The sequence below is a fragment of the Pongo abelii genome, chromosome 20 (assembly GCF_028885655.2).
Source record: "Pongo abelii isolate AG06213 chromosome 20, NHGRI_mPonAbe1-v2.0_pri, whole genome shotgun sequence".
In the NCBI taxonomy this organism is placed as follows: Eukaryota; Metazoa; Chordata; class Mammalia; order Primates; family Hominidae; genus Pongo; species Pongo abelii.
Genome location: NC_072005.2, coordinates 46,995,137 through 47,012,313, shown reverse-complemented (window position 1 = coordinate 47,012,313; position 17,177 = coordinate 46,995,137). Strand labels below are relative to the sequence as shown.

The window sequence follows — 17,177 nt, the reverse complement described above, 5'->3', positions numbered from 1 at the left end:
TTTTAGCTCCCACAGAGCAGCCTGTAACTCTGTGATACCAACTCCTGCCTGGTGTCCCTAGCTGTGGATTCTGGTAACACCACTTGCTCCCTCTACCCTTCAGGCCTAGCGGGGAAAGTGACTTCCTGCTGCTGCTCATCTCTGGTTTCCCTCCCTACCCCCAGTTGTTCCTTCAACCCATCTCCCACCTTTGTACTAATCTTCCCATATTCAATTCCTTCTATTGAGGTACCTGGCAGGGGCTCCACTGCCTATCTGGAAACACCAGAAGTTCTAGGCTATGGCTAACTTGCTGTTAACTTTTCTGCTCTCTTCTGTCTCAGGGGCTTAGGGAAGGGTCTGGGGGTCCTACACGTGTGCACGTAACTCACTCTTCATCGTCTTCACAGCCACCTTGAGGATGGAGTCGTCCTGGTTGAGCTGGCCTTCCATCACAGCTCCAAACTCTCCTGTGGGGGGCCAGAGGGAGACACTGACCTCAGAGGGCCCATGGGGACTGTATTTCCTATAGTTGGGGGGTGGGAGTGTGGAAGTGCAGGATCTCAGAAGTTCAGAAGGATGTGTGTATGCTGCGGGGGGACTCACCCTCTCCCAGAGTCTTCCCCAGGGCCACCTTGTGCCGGTCCACCATCACATCCCGCAGCTTCTCCTTCAGCTCTTCACTGATGCCCAGGCTGTTCACTGCATGCAAGTTTGGGGTGGACAGAGTCATGGGACAGGGCTGACATTCAGGTGACATTCACCCACCAGTAGGGATAGACCCATTGTTGAAACACTGACATACTTCTGCACTGATTTAAAATTAGCTACTGCCCTGAGCACCCTGCCACTTCCACCCCAGCTCCTCCTCTGGACCCCCTGAACCTTCCCTCAAAGGGAACTAAAGGGGTAAAGCCTGGCCACACTCTTGCTCCAGTGGGCAACCTGATGGGTCAGTGCCCTGCTGTACCAGTTGTTAAAAATATTTCTTTTGCTGGGCACAGTGGCTTATGCCTGTAATCCCAGCACTTTGGGAGGCAGAGGTAGGTGGATCACTTGAGGCCAGGAGTTCAAGACCAGCCTAGGCAACATGGCGAATCTCTGTCTCTACAAAAAAATACAAAAATTAGCCGTGTGTGGTGGCACATGCCTGTAGTCCCAGCTACTGGAGAGGCTGAGGCAGGAAAATCACTTGAACCCAGGAGACAGAGGTTGCAGTGAGCTGAGATCGTACCACTTCACTCCAGCCTGGGTGACAGGGCAAGACTCTGTCTCAAAAATAAAATAAAATGAAATAAAATAAAATAAAATAAAATAAAATAAAAATATTTCTTTTGCTGGACGCAGTGGCTCATGCCTGTAATCCCAGCACTTTGGGAGGCAGAGGTCGGTGGATCACTTGAGTCCAGGAATTCAAAACCAGCCTGGGCAATGTGGCGAATCCTCGTCTCTACAAAAAAATACAAAAGCTAGCTATGTGTGGTGGCACGCACCTATAGTCCCAGCTACTCAGGAGGCTGAGGTTGGAGGATCACTTGAGCCCAGGGGTGGAGGTTGCAGTGAGCTGAGCTCATGCCACTGCACCCCAGCCTGGGTGACAGAGCAAGACCCCATCTCAAACAAAACACACACACACACAAAATTTCTTTTTATTGAAGTATAATCTGCACAAATCATAAGTAAGCAACTCAGTGGATTTTCTTTTCTTTTTTTTTTGAGATGGAGTTTCGTTCCTGTTGCCCGGACTGGAGTGCAATGGCTCAATCTCGGCTCACCGCAACCTCCGCCTCCCAGGTTCAAGCGATTCTCCTGCCTCAGCCTCCCGAGTACAGGCATGTGCCACTACGCCCGGCTAATTTTGTATTTTTAGTAGAGACGGGGTTTCTCCATGTTGGTCAGGCTGGTCTGGAACTCCCGACCTCAGGTGATCTGCCCACCTTGGCCTCCCAAAGTGTTGGGATTACAGGCGTGAGCCACCACGCCCGGCCAACTCAGTGGATTTTCACAAATCAAACACAAATGTGTAACTAGCACTCAGGCAAAGAACAGAACATGACCTGCCCTCCCAGGGGTAGCCACTTTCTTGATTTCTGTTACAATCAATTAGTTTTGAAATGTTATAAAAATGGAATCACGTAGTATATTCTCTTTTGTGTCTGGCTTCTTTCACTCGACATTTTAATTTAGTTGTTGTTGGGTGTAATTGTAATTTATCCATTTTCTTTGTGATATTTCATTCTCAAACAAACTGACATCAGGACACCTTTACATTGTTAGAATTATTGAGGACTAGAAAGAGCTTTTGTTTATGTTACATATATATCAATATTTCTGTATTCAAAAATAAAACTAGCTGGGCACAGTGGTTCACACTTGTAATCCCAGAAACTCGGGAGGCCAAGGAAGGAGGACCAGTTGAGGCCTGGAGTTGGAGATCAGCCTGGGCAACAAAGCCAGACCCCATCTCTAAAAAAAGAAAATTTTTTTTTTTTTTGAAACCGAGTCTCACTCTGTTGCCTAGGCTAGAGTGCAGTAGCATAATCTCAGCTCACTGCAACCTCCGCCTCCCAGGTTCAAGTGATTCTCCTGCCTCACCCTCCTGAGCAGCGGGAATTATAAGAGTACACCGCCACACCTGGCAAATTTTTGTGTGTTTTTTTTTTTCATATAGAGATGGGGTTTTGCCATGTTGCCCACACTGGTTTCAAACTCCCGGGCCTCAAAAGAAAACTTATCAGGTTTATTTAATTTTTTTTTTTTTTTTTTTTTTTTGAGACAGTCTCACTCTGTTGCCCAGGCTGGAGTCCAGTGGTACAATCTCAGCTGGCTGCAACCTCCGCCTCCCCGGTTCAAGCAATTCTCTTTCCTCAGCCTCCCAAGTAGCTAGGATTAAGGCATGCACCACCACACCAAGCTATTTTTTGTATTTTAGTAGAAATGGGGTTTCACCATGTTGGTCAGGCTGGTCTCAAACTCCTGACCTCAAGCAATTTGCCCACCTTGGCCTCCCAAAGTGGTGGGATTACCGGCATGTGCCACTGCGCCCAGCCTGACATTTTTAAAACAAGAATATACAAGTACAAGGTCCATCAGCTGTCAGAGTGTTGGATGACATCATCCCACATCAGGGAGCCTCTGGAAAACTGCGCTGAATGCTCATGAGAGAATGAGAAAGCAAAAGGCAAATAATGTCTTGGTAATAGTATGAAAATAGATTTGACCTTATGGGCCCCCTGCAAAGGTCTCAGGGACCACAGGGGACCAGGCTCACACCCTGAGAATGGCTGCTGTATGTTACTCAGTTAAATCATTGGGACATCGTTGCTTCTTCCTTCTCTTCTTAAATAAATGTCTTTCCCAGCCCTTTCCAAACATCCCCCTGGGGCCCTGGTGGCTTTCTCGCTGTGTGCTAGGAAGAGACCTAGCTCTTCCATTTTCTTTCTGGATTTCAGTTTCACTAACTGGAAAGATGAGATTCCTTTTTTTTTTTTTTTTTTTTTGAGACGGAGTCTTGCTCTATCACCCAGGCTGGAGTGCAGTGGCACGATCTCGGCTCACTGCAACCTCTGCCTCCCAGGTTCAAGCGATTCTCCTGCCTCGGCCTCCCAAGTAGCTGGGATTACAGATTACATCTGGCTAATTTTCGTATTTTTAGTAGAGACAGGGTCTCACCATGTTGGCCAGGCTGGTCTCAAACTCCTGACCTCAAGTGTCTGCCTGCCTGGGCCTCCCAAAGTGTTGGGATTACAGGCGTGAGCCACTGCACCCAGCCGAAAGGAGAGATTTGACTGGGCCTCTGAGATCCCCTCCTCAGCTGACAGCTTGCATGGCTTTCCAGCCTTCTAATGGAGAGTCTATAGTTCTAAGATTTTATGATTTCAAAAGTATAAGCGTGTAGAGTACATGCATATAATTTTTCAGGCCAAGATCGATTCTATCTCTCTACCAATTTATAATTCCAAGAGGTAGTAGAGTGTGGCAGTTCAGAGTACAGACTTCAGGCCAGGCGCAGTGGCTCACACCTGTAATCCCAGCACTTTGGGAGGCTGAGGTGGGCGGATCACGAGGTCAGGAGGTCGAGACCAGCCTGGCCAATATGGTGAAACCCTGTCTCTATTAAAAATACAAAAATTAGCCAGGTGTTCTGGCATGCACCTGTAGTCCCAGCTACTTGAGAGGCTGAAGCAGGAGAGTCGCTTGAATCCAGGAGGCGGAGGTTGCAGTGAGCCAAGATCAAGCCACTGCACTCCATCCTGGGTGACAGAGCAAGATTCTATCACAAAAAAAAAAAAAAAAAAAAAAAATAGTATAGATTTCAGAGCAAAAGTGCCTGGGTTCAAATCCCAGCTATCCAATTTACAAGCTGTGTGGCCTTGGGCAAGAGACTTAACCACTCTATACCACAGCTGCCTCATCTGTGAAATGAAGGTGATAAGAAACCCACCTCTGGCTGGGCGTGGTGGCTCACGCCTGTTATCCTAGCACTTTGGGAGGCCAAGGCAGGTTGATCACTTGAGGCCAGGAGTTCCAAGACCAGCTTGGCCAACAAAGACAGGGTTAGTAAAACCCCATCTTTACTAAAAATGCAAAAATTAGCCAGGTGTGGTGCCATGCGCTTGTAATCCCAGCTACTCAGGAGGCCAAGGCATAAGAATCGCTTGAACCCGGGAGGTGGAGGTTGCAGTGAGCTGAGATTGTGCCACTGTGCTCCAGCCTGGGTGACAGAGCGAGACTCTGTCTCAAAAAAAAAAGAAAAAAGAAAAGCAAAAAGAAACCCGTGTCCTTGGGTTGCTCTGAGGGTTAAACGAGGAGATACATGTAGAATGCTTAGAACAGAGCCTGCCACATAGGTAGTGCTAGGGTTGCCTGGGATTATTATCACATCATCACCATCTAATCTCAACATTATTTCATCAACATCATCATTTTCTTCTTGATTGTCATTATCTTCATCATTATCATTATCATCATCATTACATCTTCTAAGATCCAATGGCTCTGAGGTTTGGTGTTTCTTTTCTTTCTTTTATTTTTTTTTTTCTTTTTTGAGACAGGGTCTTGCTCTGTCACCCAGGCTGGAGTGCAGTGGTGCGATCACAGCTTACTGCAGCCTCGACCTCCCTGGGCTCAGATGATCCTCCTACCTCAGCCTCCCAAGTAGCAGGGAGTACAGGGGCACACCACCATACCTGGCTAATTTTTTTTTTTTTTTTTTTTTTTTTTTGTTGAGTCAGGGTTTCACCATGCTGCCCAGGCTGGTCTCGAACTCCTGGGCTCAAGTGATCCTCCCACCTCGGCCCCCCGAAGCGCTAGGATTACAGGCATGAGCCACCACACCCAGCCTTGGTGTTTCTAAGATTTACTGTGTCTAAGATTCTATTCCTTGAAAGTTCTTTGTGGTTCCACAAATCTGTTATTTCTAGGGTCTGTGGTTCTGACATTCTAGTATCCCAAGGCCTTCAGAAACTTTTGGCTCACGCATCTACAGAAGCCCAGCAGGCCAGATTCTCTACAGCCTTTAGATCCAGGCCAGGGCAGTGGGGCATAGGGTTCACTTACAGGTAGCTTCAGTGGTCCGACGACTGTAGGACTTGCGCACGCGGTACCTGACTACCAGTTCACCTCTTTCCACTGTTGGTTCAAACACTTCTCTGGGGGGGAGGGGGAGTAGGTGAGGGCAGGGAAAAACCATGTGGAACCCCCTACTCAACCAGCAGTTGAGCAAGCACCATCTCAGCCTCAAGCCCTGCCTGCCCTCTCTGCTAACATTTGCTGAGCATGTCTTGGGCAGCTACCTTCTGCCTTCCATTCATTCCACACACCCCCTTGCCCTCATTCTTTTTTTTGAAAACAGAGTCTCACTCTGTCACCCAGGCTGGAGTGCAGTGGTGTGATCTCAGCTCACTGTAGCCTCCATCTCCCGGGTTCAAGTGATTATCGTGCCTCAGCCTCCCAAGTAGCTGGGACCACAGGCGTGTGCCACCACTTCCCGCTAATTTTTGCATTTTTCAGTAGAGACAGGGTTTTGCCATGTTGGCCAGGCTGGTCTCAAACTCCTGACCTCAAGTGATCCACCTGCTTTGGCCTCCCAAAGTGCTGGGATTACAGGCATGAGCCACCGCGCCTGGCTTCCCTTGCCCTCATTCTGATTCTTAGTCATCACTCCTCCTGCACCAGCCTCCTCACTGCCCTCGCCTGCCTCTAGCCTCTCCATCCCAGGCCACACAGCCTCCCCATGTGGTTCCAACTCACCCATAACGGGTCTCCTTCTTTCGCCGGTGGACAAGGAAGAGAGCCAAGATGAGGACACAGGCAGCGGCCACGACTGCTCCTAGCAGTACATACCACCAGGGCCACGAGAAGGCAGAAGTTGAAGGTTCCTTCACTATCAGGGGGTATGAGGAACAGGTCATGGATGAGGCCTTGGATCCAGCTCTCTGGGACCCAAAGGGATGATGTGGGAGGGAGGCAGAAGGCCTCAGCAAAGATGTGCACATACTTGATGAGGTGTGTGATGGATGCATTCACATATCTGAATGGGCTGGGCTGGACAGGGCATGCAATGGATGTGATACAAGTGCACGTTAAAGCAGAAGTGCGTGAAATTTGTAGGATGGGTGAGTTAAGAGTGGGATGCAGGCCACGTGTAGTGGCTCATGCCTGTTATCCCAGCACTTTGGGAGGCCAAGGCAGGCGGGTTACTTGAGGCAAGGAGTTCAAGACCAGCCTGGCCGACATGGTGAAACCCTGTCTCTACTTAAAAATATATATATACAAAAATTAGCTGGGGTGGTGGTGCACACCTGTAATCCCAGCTACTTGGAAGCTGAGGCAGGAGAATCACTTGAATCCGGGAGGTGGAGGTTGCAGTGAGCCGAGATTGGGCCACTGCACTCCATCCTGGGTGACAGAGCAAGACTCCATCTCAAAAAAAAGAAAAAAAGAGTGCCAGGATAGCTCAGGTGGTAGAGCATCAGACTTTTAACCTGAGGGTCCAGGGTTCAAGTCCCTGTTTGGGCATTTGTAGTTTTCCTTACTTTAAGCTACCAAATATTATGCCACCAAGATCCAAAAAAACAGAAGAGTGGAATGGATATTTGAGGAGTGTGCAGTGAGTGTGGAATGGGAGGGAGAGATGTGTGGAACGGGTTATGAGTGTGCCAGGAGGGCTAGATGAACATGAGATGGTTGTGGAGAAATCTCAAGTAGCATAGGTTAGTGTGAGAAATGTGATGATTGTGCAAGGAGGGTGGACTAGAGTGTAGATAAACAGGTGAGTGGGGAAGAAGATCCTTGCAGTGTAGGATGGTGCATGAAGCGTGTGCAAGGAGGGCAAGGCTGGTGGACGAAGGACTAAGGAACATCTTTTGAGGAGAATGCAATGACTACAAAAGGGTTTTCTTTGTCTCTTTTTTTGTTTGTTTGTTTGTTTGTTTTGAGACAGGGTCTCACTCTTTCGCCCAGACTGGAGTGCAGTGGCCCGGTCTCAGCTCATTGCAACCTCTGCCTCCCAGTTTCAAGCAAATCTCCTGCCTCAGCTTCTAAGTAGCTGGGATTACAGGTGTGCACCACCATGCCTGGCTAGTTTTTGTATTCTTTTTTTGGTAGAGACAGGGTTTCACCATGTCTCCTGAGTAGCTGGGACTGCAGGTCTATGCCACCTGGCTAATTTTTTGTCTTTTCTTTTCTTTTTTTTTTTTTTTTTTTGAGGCAGAGTCTTGCTCTGTTGCCCAGGCTGGAGTATAGTGGCATGATCTTGGCTCACTGTAACCTCTGCCTCCCAGGTTCAAGCAATTCTTGTGCCTCAGCCTCCCGAGTAGCTGGGATTACAGGCTCGCACCACCACGCCCAGCTAATTTTTGTATTTTTAGTAGAGATGGGTTTTCGCCATGTTGGCCAGGCTGGTCTTGAACTCCTGACCTCAGTTGATCCACCTGTCTCAGGCCTCCCAAAGTGCTGGGATTACAGGCGTGAGCCATTGCACCCGGCCACAAGGGTTTCCATAAAGCAAGGAATGAGGGTGAAATAAATATCCAAAGGGGCATGGTAAGCATATACAGGGTTGGATGGCTGCTGGAAAAGTTGGGGATGTGTGAAGTGGGAAGAGTACTCATGAAGTCTTAGATACAAGGAGTGAGCAAGGAATTTTAAGGATGTAATTGCAGTGTGAGGGAAGTGTGCAGTGAGCATGCAAAAGATGTGAGAAGGACAGATGAAGAGTATGGGGTGCACAGAAAGGGGGTGTAAAAAGGGCAGGGGTGGAATGGAGTGTGTAAGAAATAAAGATCATTATGTGCTGAGTATGCAAGGGGTTCAGGGTGAGTGTGCAGAGTGAGATGGGTTGGGATTAGTGAAGGGTGAGGGAATGATGTCTATGGAGTGTGGGATAAGCATGCAAGGAGAATCGGGTGTGGGAAAGTTGTGGACAATGTTTTTCAGTGTTTGCAATGTGGAAGGTATGGTAAGTGCACACAAGGTGTGCAGAGTTTGTGAATGAGAAGTGTGGTTGTGCAATGGGCCTTGGGAGTCATGTGGGAGGAATGGATTATAATGGGATGTATGTGAAAGGAGGGTGGAATGAGCATGGAAAGGGTATGTGAAGAAATGTAGGAAGGGATGTGAGGAGTATTGAAGGCTAGTGGGTTGAGTTACAAGAGTGGGCTGTAATAGTGCCCAGAGGGGGCAATGGGTGTAGGAGGAATGTTTGAGAATTGTTGGAGAAATATTTGAGAGGGATGGATGTGAGGAGGATACCTCATTCATCCATCCATCCACCTTTCTACCCATCCATTCATCCACTCACAAATCCATCCATCTGTCCATCCATCCATTTATCCAACCATCCATTCATCTATCCATCCATCTACCCATCCACCCATCCATATATCCACTTACGACCCAGTCATCTTTTGTTCATCCACCTATCCACCCATCTATTAATCCATTGACCCACCCACCCATCCACCCTCCATATATCCAACCATCCATCCATCCACCATCCATATATCCACCCATCCATCCATCCACCCATCCATCTACCATCCATTTATCCACTCACCATCCAGTCATTTATCTGTTCACCCACCTATCCACCCTCTATTCATCCATTGACCCACCCACCCATCCACCCTCCATATATCCACCCATCCATCCACCCACCCATCCATCTACCTATCCATTTATCCACTCGCCATCCAGTAATTTATCTGTTCACCTGCCTATCTACCCTCTATTCATCCATTAACCCACACACCCATCCACCCTCCATATATCTATCCATCCATCCATCCATCCATCCATCCATTTGTTCATCCATCCACCCACCCATCTGTCATTGCCTGAATACCTACAATGTGCTATGCTAGGCCATTATAGGCACCTCCATCAAGGACCACACAAACTCAAGGAGTAGGTTAGAATGATGAGTTCGAGAAACATGAAAGGGATGTGCAATGAATATGTATGGTGACAGTGCCCCCACTAGGTGTTGAGGGTAGGGAAGGAGGAGATGGGGTGTGGAAGCCCTTACCCAGCTGGTGGACTGGCTGTGCTTGCCCTGTGAGAAGAAAGGACAGAGAGGAGACGTGCTCAGAGAGGACAAGACTGGCGTGGCACGGGTAAGGGAGTGAGGGTGTGGCACGGGTAAGGGAGTGGCGGTGTGGCACGGGTAAGGAAGTGAGGGTGTGGCACGGGTAAGGGAGTGAGGGTGTGGCACGGGTAAGGGAGTCAGGGTGTGGCACGGGTAAGGGAGTCAGGGTGTGGCACAGGTAAGGGAGTGAGGGTGTGGCACGGGTAAGGGAATGGCAGTGTGGCACGGGTAAGGGAGTGAGGGTGTGGCACGGGTAAGGGAGTGAGGGTGTGGCACGGGTAAGGGAGTGAGGGTGTGGTACAGGTAAAGGAGTGAGGCCGTGGCACCAGTAAGGGAGTGAGGGGTTGGCATGGGTGAGGGAGTGAGGGCGGCTTTCAGTAAGGCTCAGGGCAGGAACAGGGCCTAAGTTGCGGTAACACTGAAAGGTACAAGGAGTAAGTCAGGGCTGTCAGGGAGAGACAGGGTTGAAGCAGGTTGGGCATGGCTTTGGACTTACCTGGGCGCCAGGCCTCCAGGGGTACTGGGAGGCTCCAGGGTCCATCCCCAGCAGCAGTGTAGGCTGCCACGCACACTGTCAGATTGGACACAGACCCGTCCCCCTGCAGCTCCAGGGTCACCTCTTGCCTTAGCCCTATGTCCATTAGCACCTAGGAGGTCCAGAAGTGGCATCAGAGTAGAACCTCAGCCCCCAGCTGTTAAGCCTTCACTCCCGTGCTCAACGCCCCATCTCTTTCTCAAAGCTCTCTCCCCATCCTCCAGCTCCTCATCCTTCCTTGTCCTCCCCTTCATCTCTCATCCTCATCCTTTAACCTGTATCCCTCCATCCCCTTCTAGCTTCCCTTTCCATCCTCTCTCCCTACGTCAGGGTATTGCTAGCCCAGATAGGAGTGCCTTTGTGCAAATCAGGAAAAGGTACCCCTTCCCCAAGGTGCTATACAACTATCTGCTGTAAAATCGTTATAGTAAATATGAGTCTGCTGAAATGCTTTTGCAGTGGTTCAAAAACAGCCATTCCCCATGCCCTCCCTTAGACCCCCTTATTCTCCCCAGAATGTGAATGTGAACCTTCCCTGAATGTGCCCCCTAGGCATAGAGCAATTGTGTACTACCCAACCTTCACAACCATCCATGTCTGCCCTGATACCTTCTCCTCCCTCCTCCCCAAGCCACTCCACTCCAATCCCACCAGCAGCACCCACCTCTGGGGTGTCCTGGCCTTGATACGCCAGCCGGTACCCTAACAGGGTACCCTGCAGGGGCGCCCGGGGCTCCTGCCAATGCACGAAGGCCTGGCTCCCATTCCGCGTGGCACTAATGTTCTCAGGGGGGCCCAGGGGCACTGGAGGACAGGGAAGAGGGGAAGCTGGCACCCCCACCTCTTCCTGACCCCCTCCCCTGTTCCCAGGAAGTGAGTGCAGGGTGCCAAGGGCACGCACGTGGGCAACTCGTGCAGGCCTCCCATGAGCGGAAGCACAGGGGAGAGAAGGGCTGGGAGAGAGGCCAGCGGGCAGTGCTGCTGAGGGGTCAGAGATTGTACGGGAAGGAGATTGAGGCCACGAGGGGTAAAGGAGTGAAAGGGGACAATGGGGGTGGCACTGATGTAAGCAAGGTCCAGTGGGGCAGTGGTGATGTGTCCCTTCCCAGCCCTTCTTACCTCCCTCTGGCGTCTCCACAGGAAGCCAGTGGGTCCAGGATGAGAAGCCCTGGCTGCTGGTGCATGCCACGCGGATGTGATAAGCGGTGTGAGGATGGAGGCTGCCCAGCCGAAGCTGATGGGGGGGCACGGATGCTTGCAAGGTGAGGGGCTCCTCTGGGGGGTCTGGTTCTCCCGCCTGGATGCCCATCCCATCGTCTGACAGCACAGCCTGAGGAGAGGCAAGGGTGTGAGGACAGGACAACCAAGCAATCACACGAGATGGTCACACAGCTCCCAGTGGTGGTGGTCTGGTGTGACTACACAACTTTGCAAGGGTGTGTGTGTGTTGCAGTGCCATGCTAGGATAATACAGGCACCTGGATTTGCAAAGCAAGGAGATCATTTGGCTGTATACAATGTGGTTCTGTCACCACTTCCAAAAGCCACCTCTGGCAAGACTCTTCCCTCTCTGAGCCTCAGTTTTTTCCTTGGGCACATGGGGCCTTAGAGGATCAAATGCCTTACAGGATTGTTTAAAGATTAAGTGTAGTTATGCCCAAAGGATGCCACAGTGCATGGCGGGTGGTCAGCACCAATAATAGTAGTGTGATGACAATAATAATGCAAATAGACTGGGCATGGTGGCTCGCGCCTGTAATCCCAGCACTTTGGGAGGCCGAGGTGGGCGATCACTTGAGGTTAGGAGTTCGAGACTAGCCTGGCCAACGTGGTGAGGCCCCATCTCTTCCAAAAATGTAAAAAATTAGCCGGGTGTGGTGGTGCTCACTTGTAATCCCAGCTACTCGGGAGGCTGAGATAGGAGAATCACTTGAACCTGGGAGGCAGAGGTTACAGTGAGCTAAGATCACACCACTGCACTCCAGCCTGGGTAACAGAGCAAGACTCTGTCTCAAATAATAATAATAATAATAATAATAATAGCACAATACTGTGAGACACCATTTATATGACATTATACTACAGGCAAAAGCAATGTTCTAGAAGCAGAAGGGTGGCCATCTCTGGGGCCTGAGGGAAGCCTTCTTGGGGACTGGAAGGGTCTGTGTCTTGATTTGGATGGTGGTTACATGGTGAATATGTGTGTTAAACAATCTCAGAGGTGTCCAATCTTTTGACTTTCTTGGACCATAGTGGAAGAAGAACTGTCTTGGGCCACACATAAAATACACTAACACTAACGATAGCTGATGAGTTAAAAAAAAAAATCACAAACAAATCTCATAATGTTTTAAGAAAGTTTACGAACTTGTGTTGGGCCGCATTCAAAGCCATCCTGGGCCACGTGTTAGATGAGCTTGATCTAGAGGTACACTGAGGATTATGCATGTTATATGTCTCATTTCTTTTTCTTTTTCTTTTTCTTTTTTTTTCTCCTTTTTGTTTGGAGATGGAGTCTTGCTCTGTCACCCAGGCTAGAGTGCAGTGGTGAGATCTTGGCTCACTGCAACCTCCGTCCCCTAGGTTCAAGCAATTCTCCTGCCTCAGCCTCCCAAGTAGCTGGGACTACGCGCACCACCACGCCTGACTAATTGCTGTATTTTCAGTAGAGACGGGGTTTCACCATGTTAGTCAGGCTGGTCTCAAACTCTTGACCTCAGGCAATCCGCCCACCTCAGCCTCTCAAAGTGCTGGGATTACAGGTGTGAGCCACCGTGCCCGGCCTATGAGTTTCATTTCATCACCTGAGCTGGAATGCAGTGGCGTGATTTCGGCTCACTGCAATCTCCGCCTCCCAGGTTCAGGCAATTCTCATGCCTCGGCCTCCCAGGTAGATGGGATTACAGGCATGAGCCACCATGCTTGACTAATTTTTTTTTTTTTTTTTTTTAGATGGAGTCTTGCTCTGTCACTCAGGTTGGAGTGCAGTGGTGCAATCTCGGCTCACTGCAACCTCCACCTCCTGGGCTCAAGCAATTCTTCTGCTTCAGCGTCTCGAGTAGCTGGGGCTACAGTCATGCGCCACCATGCCTGGCTAACTTTTTTGTATTTTTAGTAGAGACGAGGTTTCATCATGTTGGTCAGCCTGGTCTTGAACTCCTGATCTCAAGTGATCCGCCCGCCTCGGCCTCCCAAAGTGCTAGGATTACAGGTGTGAGCTACCACACCGGCTTTTTTTTATTCTATGTAGCGAAAGGGTTTCATCATGTTGCCCAGGCTGGTCTCAAACTCCTGACCTCAGGTAATCCACCTGCTTCGGCCTCCCAAAGTGCTGGGATTACAGGTGTGAGCCACCGCGCCTGGCTATGTTATATATTATCTTAATAAAAAAAGATAAAACACGTCCAACATGTACTGAGTGCCATTCTTAGCCCTTGACAAATCTGAATTCATTTGGCCCTCACATCAACCCTGTTGTCCTGTGGTAAGCATTATGCTTATTCCCACTGTACAGATGACAACACTGAGGCCCAGAGAGATGGAATCACTTGTTCAAGGTCATCAGTTTGTCACTGATGAAGCTGGGACCTAAACCCCATCCTGTCCCCAGAGTCTTTGCTCTACTAGCGGTAAGAATATCAGTAATGGTAACAATACCTCTTGTCTGTGCACAGAGGCAGTTTAGCCTAGTGCTGAGGAGCACGGATGCTGGATCTGGGGCTCAAATCCAGGCTCTACCATTCCCTAGCTGTGTGCCTCAGTCTTCTCATCTGTAAAATGGGGTGACAGTGGCTCCCCACCTCACAGGGTTGACTGAATTGGGGCATGTAAGCATTTAGAAGACTGCTTGTGCATACTGAGTGTCATTTATTATTTATTTATTTATTTAGAGATGGAGTTTCGCTCTTGTTGCCCAGGCTGGAGTACAATGGCGTGATCTCGGCTCACTGGAACCTCCACCTCCCAGGTTCAAGTGATTCTCCTGCCTCAGCCCCCTGAGTAGCTAGGACTACAGGCATGTGCCACCACACCCGGCTAATTCCGTATTTTTAGTAGAGACAGGGTTTCTCCATGTTGGTCAGGCTGGTCTCAAACTCCCCATCTCAGGTGATCTGCCCACCTCAGCCTCCCAAAGTGCTTGGATCACAGGCATGAGCCACCGTGCCTGGCCTGTCACTTATTATTTTATGTGTGTTTCCTGGCAATAAGTGTCAAGCTCTGCATAGCGGCACAGGTTCCCATACCTATTCTGCCCCAGGAATGGCACACTCAGGGTGGAGGGGGCCACCGCTGGTGTACACATCTGTATAGCCCTGCCACATGGAACCACAAAACTCCCATAACCACACAACTCACAGCCACGCACCTCAGGAATGCTGCAGCCAAGGGCTTCCCCTTCACCCTGGAGACCCCAGCCATACAGCCACACAGTATGTCAGGAAGGAGTTTACTGTCACAGGGTGTGGGCTCTAAAGCCAGATTCCTTGGATCTAAGTCCTGCATTGGATGCTGTTTGCTGTGTGACCTAGAGTGAGTGTCTTAACTTCTTTGAGTCTCAGTTTCTGTCTCTGGAAAATGGACATCACAGTTCTTACTTGTCAGGGTATAAGGTTTAATGACATGATGCATATAAACTGCTTCGCACATTATAATTATCAACAGCTAACATTTGTTTTTTCTTTCTTTTTTTCTTTTTTCTTTTTGTTTAGGCAGGGTCTTGCTCTATCACACAAGCTGGAGTGCAGTGGTGCAATGACAGCCCCACCTAATTTTTTAATTATTTGGAGAGATGGGGTTTCACCATGTTGGCCAGGCAGGTCTCAAACTCCTGGGATCAAGCGATCCACCTGCCTCGGCCTCCCAAAGGTCTAGTATTACAGGTGTGAGCCATGGCACCTGGCCTAGCAAACATTTCTTGAGTGCCAAATATGTACCAAGCTCCCTGTCAAGCACATTACTGGATGAACTCATTGACTTCGCTCTACCACCCTATGGGGTCAATTTCTTTTCTCATCCCCATTTTACAGACAGGGAAGCCAAGGCCCAGAGACGTTCAGCAACTTGCCCAAGGTCACACAGCTCCCATGGTGGGAGAAAACAGCACCATGAGACCTGGGGAGGAGTGGGGGCAGATGGTGGGTACGACGAGGGGGTGAGGCTGTCACCATGCCTGCTCTCTGACCCACAGTGACAGACAGGAAGAGGAACCTCTACCAGGACAGAGGGGAGATGGGTACAGACAGTTGGTCTCCCCATGCCCGCTCCCACTTCTCTTTTCCCTGGGACGGCTGTGACCCTCCCACTGGAACTCTTCAGCCCTAGCCCATGTGCAGCAGGAAGTGAGACCTGGAGAGGGAAGAGAACACACTTCTGCTTTCCTGGGGACACTTGGTGGATGTGGGTAGGAGTGCAGCTTATGCCTGACCTGGCATTTGAGGTCTCCCAAATCTGGCTGGCCTCTGGGATTGAATCTCAGCTTCGGCTTTCTAGCCCCGGGGAGGAGAGGAGGATGGGAGGAACTGAGGCCCAGAGAGGGGGCCCCTCTCTGGGCCTCAGTTCCTCACCTTGAAAACGGGAAGATCAATAGCCACTATTTTTTCTTTTTTTCTGAGAAAGAGTCTCACTGTGTCACCCAGGCTGGAGAGCAGAGGTTCAATCATGTCTCACTGCAGCCTTGACTGCCAGGCTAAGGTGATTGTCCCACTTCAGCCTCCCGAGTAGCTGGGACTACATGTGCGTGCCACCACACTCAGCTAATTTTTTTGAATTTTTTGTACAGACCTGCCTCAGCCCCCCGAAGTGCTGGGATTACAGGCGTGAGCTATCATGCCCAGCCAATAGCCACTATTTTCTAGGTTTAAAATGACAAGCAGATGGGGTTGTGCTCAGGGCATGTAAGTATAAGACAATTCCTGTTTAATCAAGCACTGACTCTAAATATTTTCTCAGGGCCCGGCGTGGTGGCTCATGCCTGTAATCCCAGCACTTTGAGAGACCGAGGTGGGCGGATCACTTGAGGTCAAGAGTTCGAGACCAGCCTGACCAACATGGCGAAACCCTGTCTCTACTAAAAATACACAAATTAGCTGGGCGTGGTGGTGGGCGCCTATAATGCCAGCTACTCAGGAGGCTGAGGCAAGAGAATTGCTTGAACCCAGGAGGCGGAGGTTGTAGTAAGCTGTGATCACGCCACGGCACTCCAGTCTGGGTGAGCGAGACTCTGTCTCAAAAAAAAAAAAAAAAAAAAAAAAAGAAAGGAAAAAACAAAAAACAGTTTCTAAGGAGGTTAGGAGCATGACATGGGTTTGATGTGACCTTGGACAAGCTGGTTAACCACTCTGAGCCTTAGTTTCTTCATCTGGAAAATGGGTGTATCCACAGACCCTCCTTCACAAACACATGAGCAGGTGTGTGTTAACGCAAGACCCGGTGCACAGTGGACACTCAGCAGAAGTTGGTCATTCTTCATTACTGTCATCTACCATCATAGGCACTGTCCACCCCCCATCTCCAACTTTCTAATCTCAGAGAACTTCAAACCAGAATTGGGCCTTATATTTATAGATCTGTGAGTTTTGTTTTGGTTTTGGTTTTCTTCTTTCTTTCTTTTTTTTTTTTCTCTTGAGACGGAAGTTCGCTCTTGTTACCCAAGCTGGAGTGCAATGGCACGATCTCGGCTCACTGCAACCTCTGCCTCCCGGGTTCAAGGGATTCTCCTGCCTCAGCCTCCTGAGTAGCTGGGATTACAGGTGTGTGCCACCACACCCGGCTAATTTTTTGTATTTTTAGTAGAAATGGGGTTTCACCATGTTAGCCAGGCTGGTCTCGAACTCCTGACCTCAGGTGATCCACCGGCCTTGGCCTCCCAAAGTGCTGGGGTTACAGGTGTAAGCCACCACACCTGGCCTGGTTTTGGTTTTCTTACTCTAGGAGCAACCTGAGGGCAGAGGCTGGGTCTAGCTCATCTGGGTTGTAATATATCCTTCTAGCAAATATTCCCTACTCTATGTCTGGTCCTGTGCTGGGCAAGAATGCGGAGCCAGTGGTGACTGGGACAGCTCCAGCCCTGCCCTG

The 17,177-nt window shown here is 49.7% G+C and overlaps 1 protein-coding gene and 1 non-coding gene across 3 annotated transcripts in view; one reads left to right on the top strand and one right to left on the bottom strand.

Annotated features, from left to right (window-relative positions):
- The window catches only part of AXL (AXL receptor tyrosine kinase), a 41,960-nt gene that overhangs the window by 11,401 nt on the left and 13,382 nt on the right, over positions 1 to 17,177 (bottom strand). The window contains exons 7-14 of one of the 2 annotated variants that reach the window (XM_024236493.3): positions 11,223 to 11,433; positions 10,768 to 10,907; positions 10,065 to 10,215; positions 9,509 to 9,535; positions 6,232 to 6,364; positions 5,539 to 5,630; positions 586 to 681; positions 372 to 449 (exon numbers count right to left, since the gene is read on the bottom strand). In XM_024236493.3, the coding sequence (XP_024092261.2) occupies positions 372 to 449; positions 586 to 681; positions 5,539 to 5,630; positions 6,232 to 6,364; positions 9,509 to 9,535; positions 10,065 to 10,215; positions 10,768 to 10,907; positions 11,223 to 11,433 (928 nt within the window). The remainder of the gene's footprint in view (positions 1 to 371; positions 450 to 585; positions 682 to 5,538; positions 5,631 to 6,231; positions 6,365 to 9,508; positions 9,536 to 10,064; positions 10,216 to 10,767; positions 10,908 to 11,222; positions 11,434 to 17,177) is intronic. The other variant, XM_024236497.3, reaches the window with a different exon arrangement.
- TRNAK-UUU (transfer RNA lysine (anticodon UUU)) lies at positions 6,927 to 6,999 on the top strand. Its single transcript has one exon. It is a non-coding gene; the product is annotated as a tRNA-Lys (tRNA).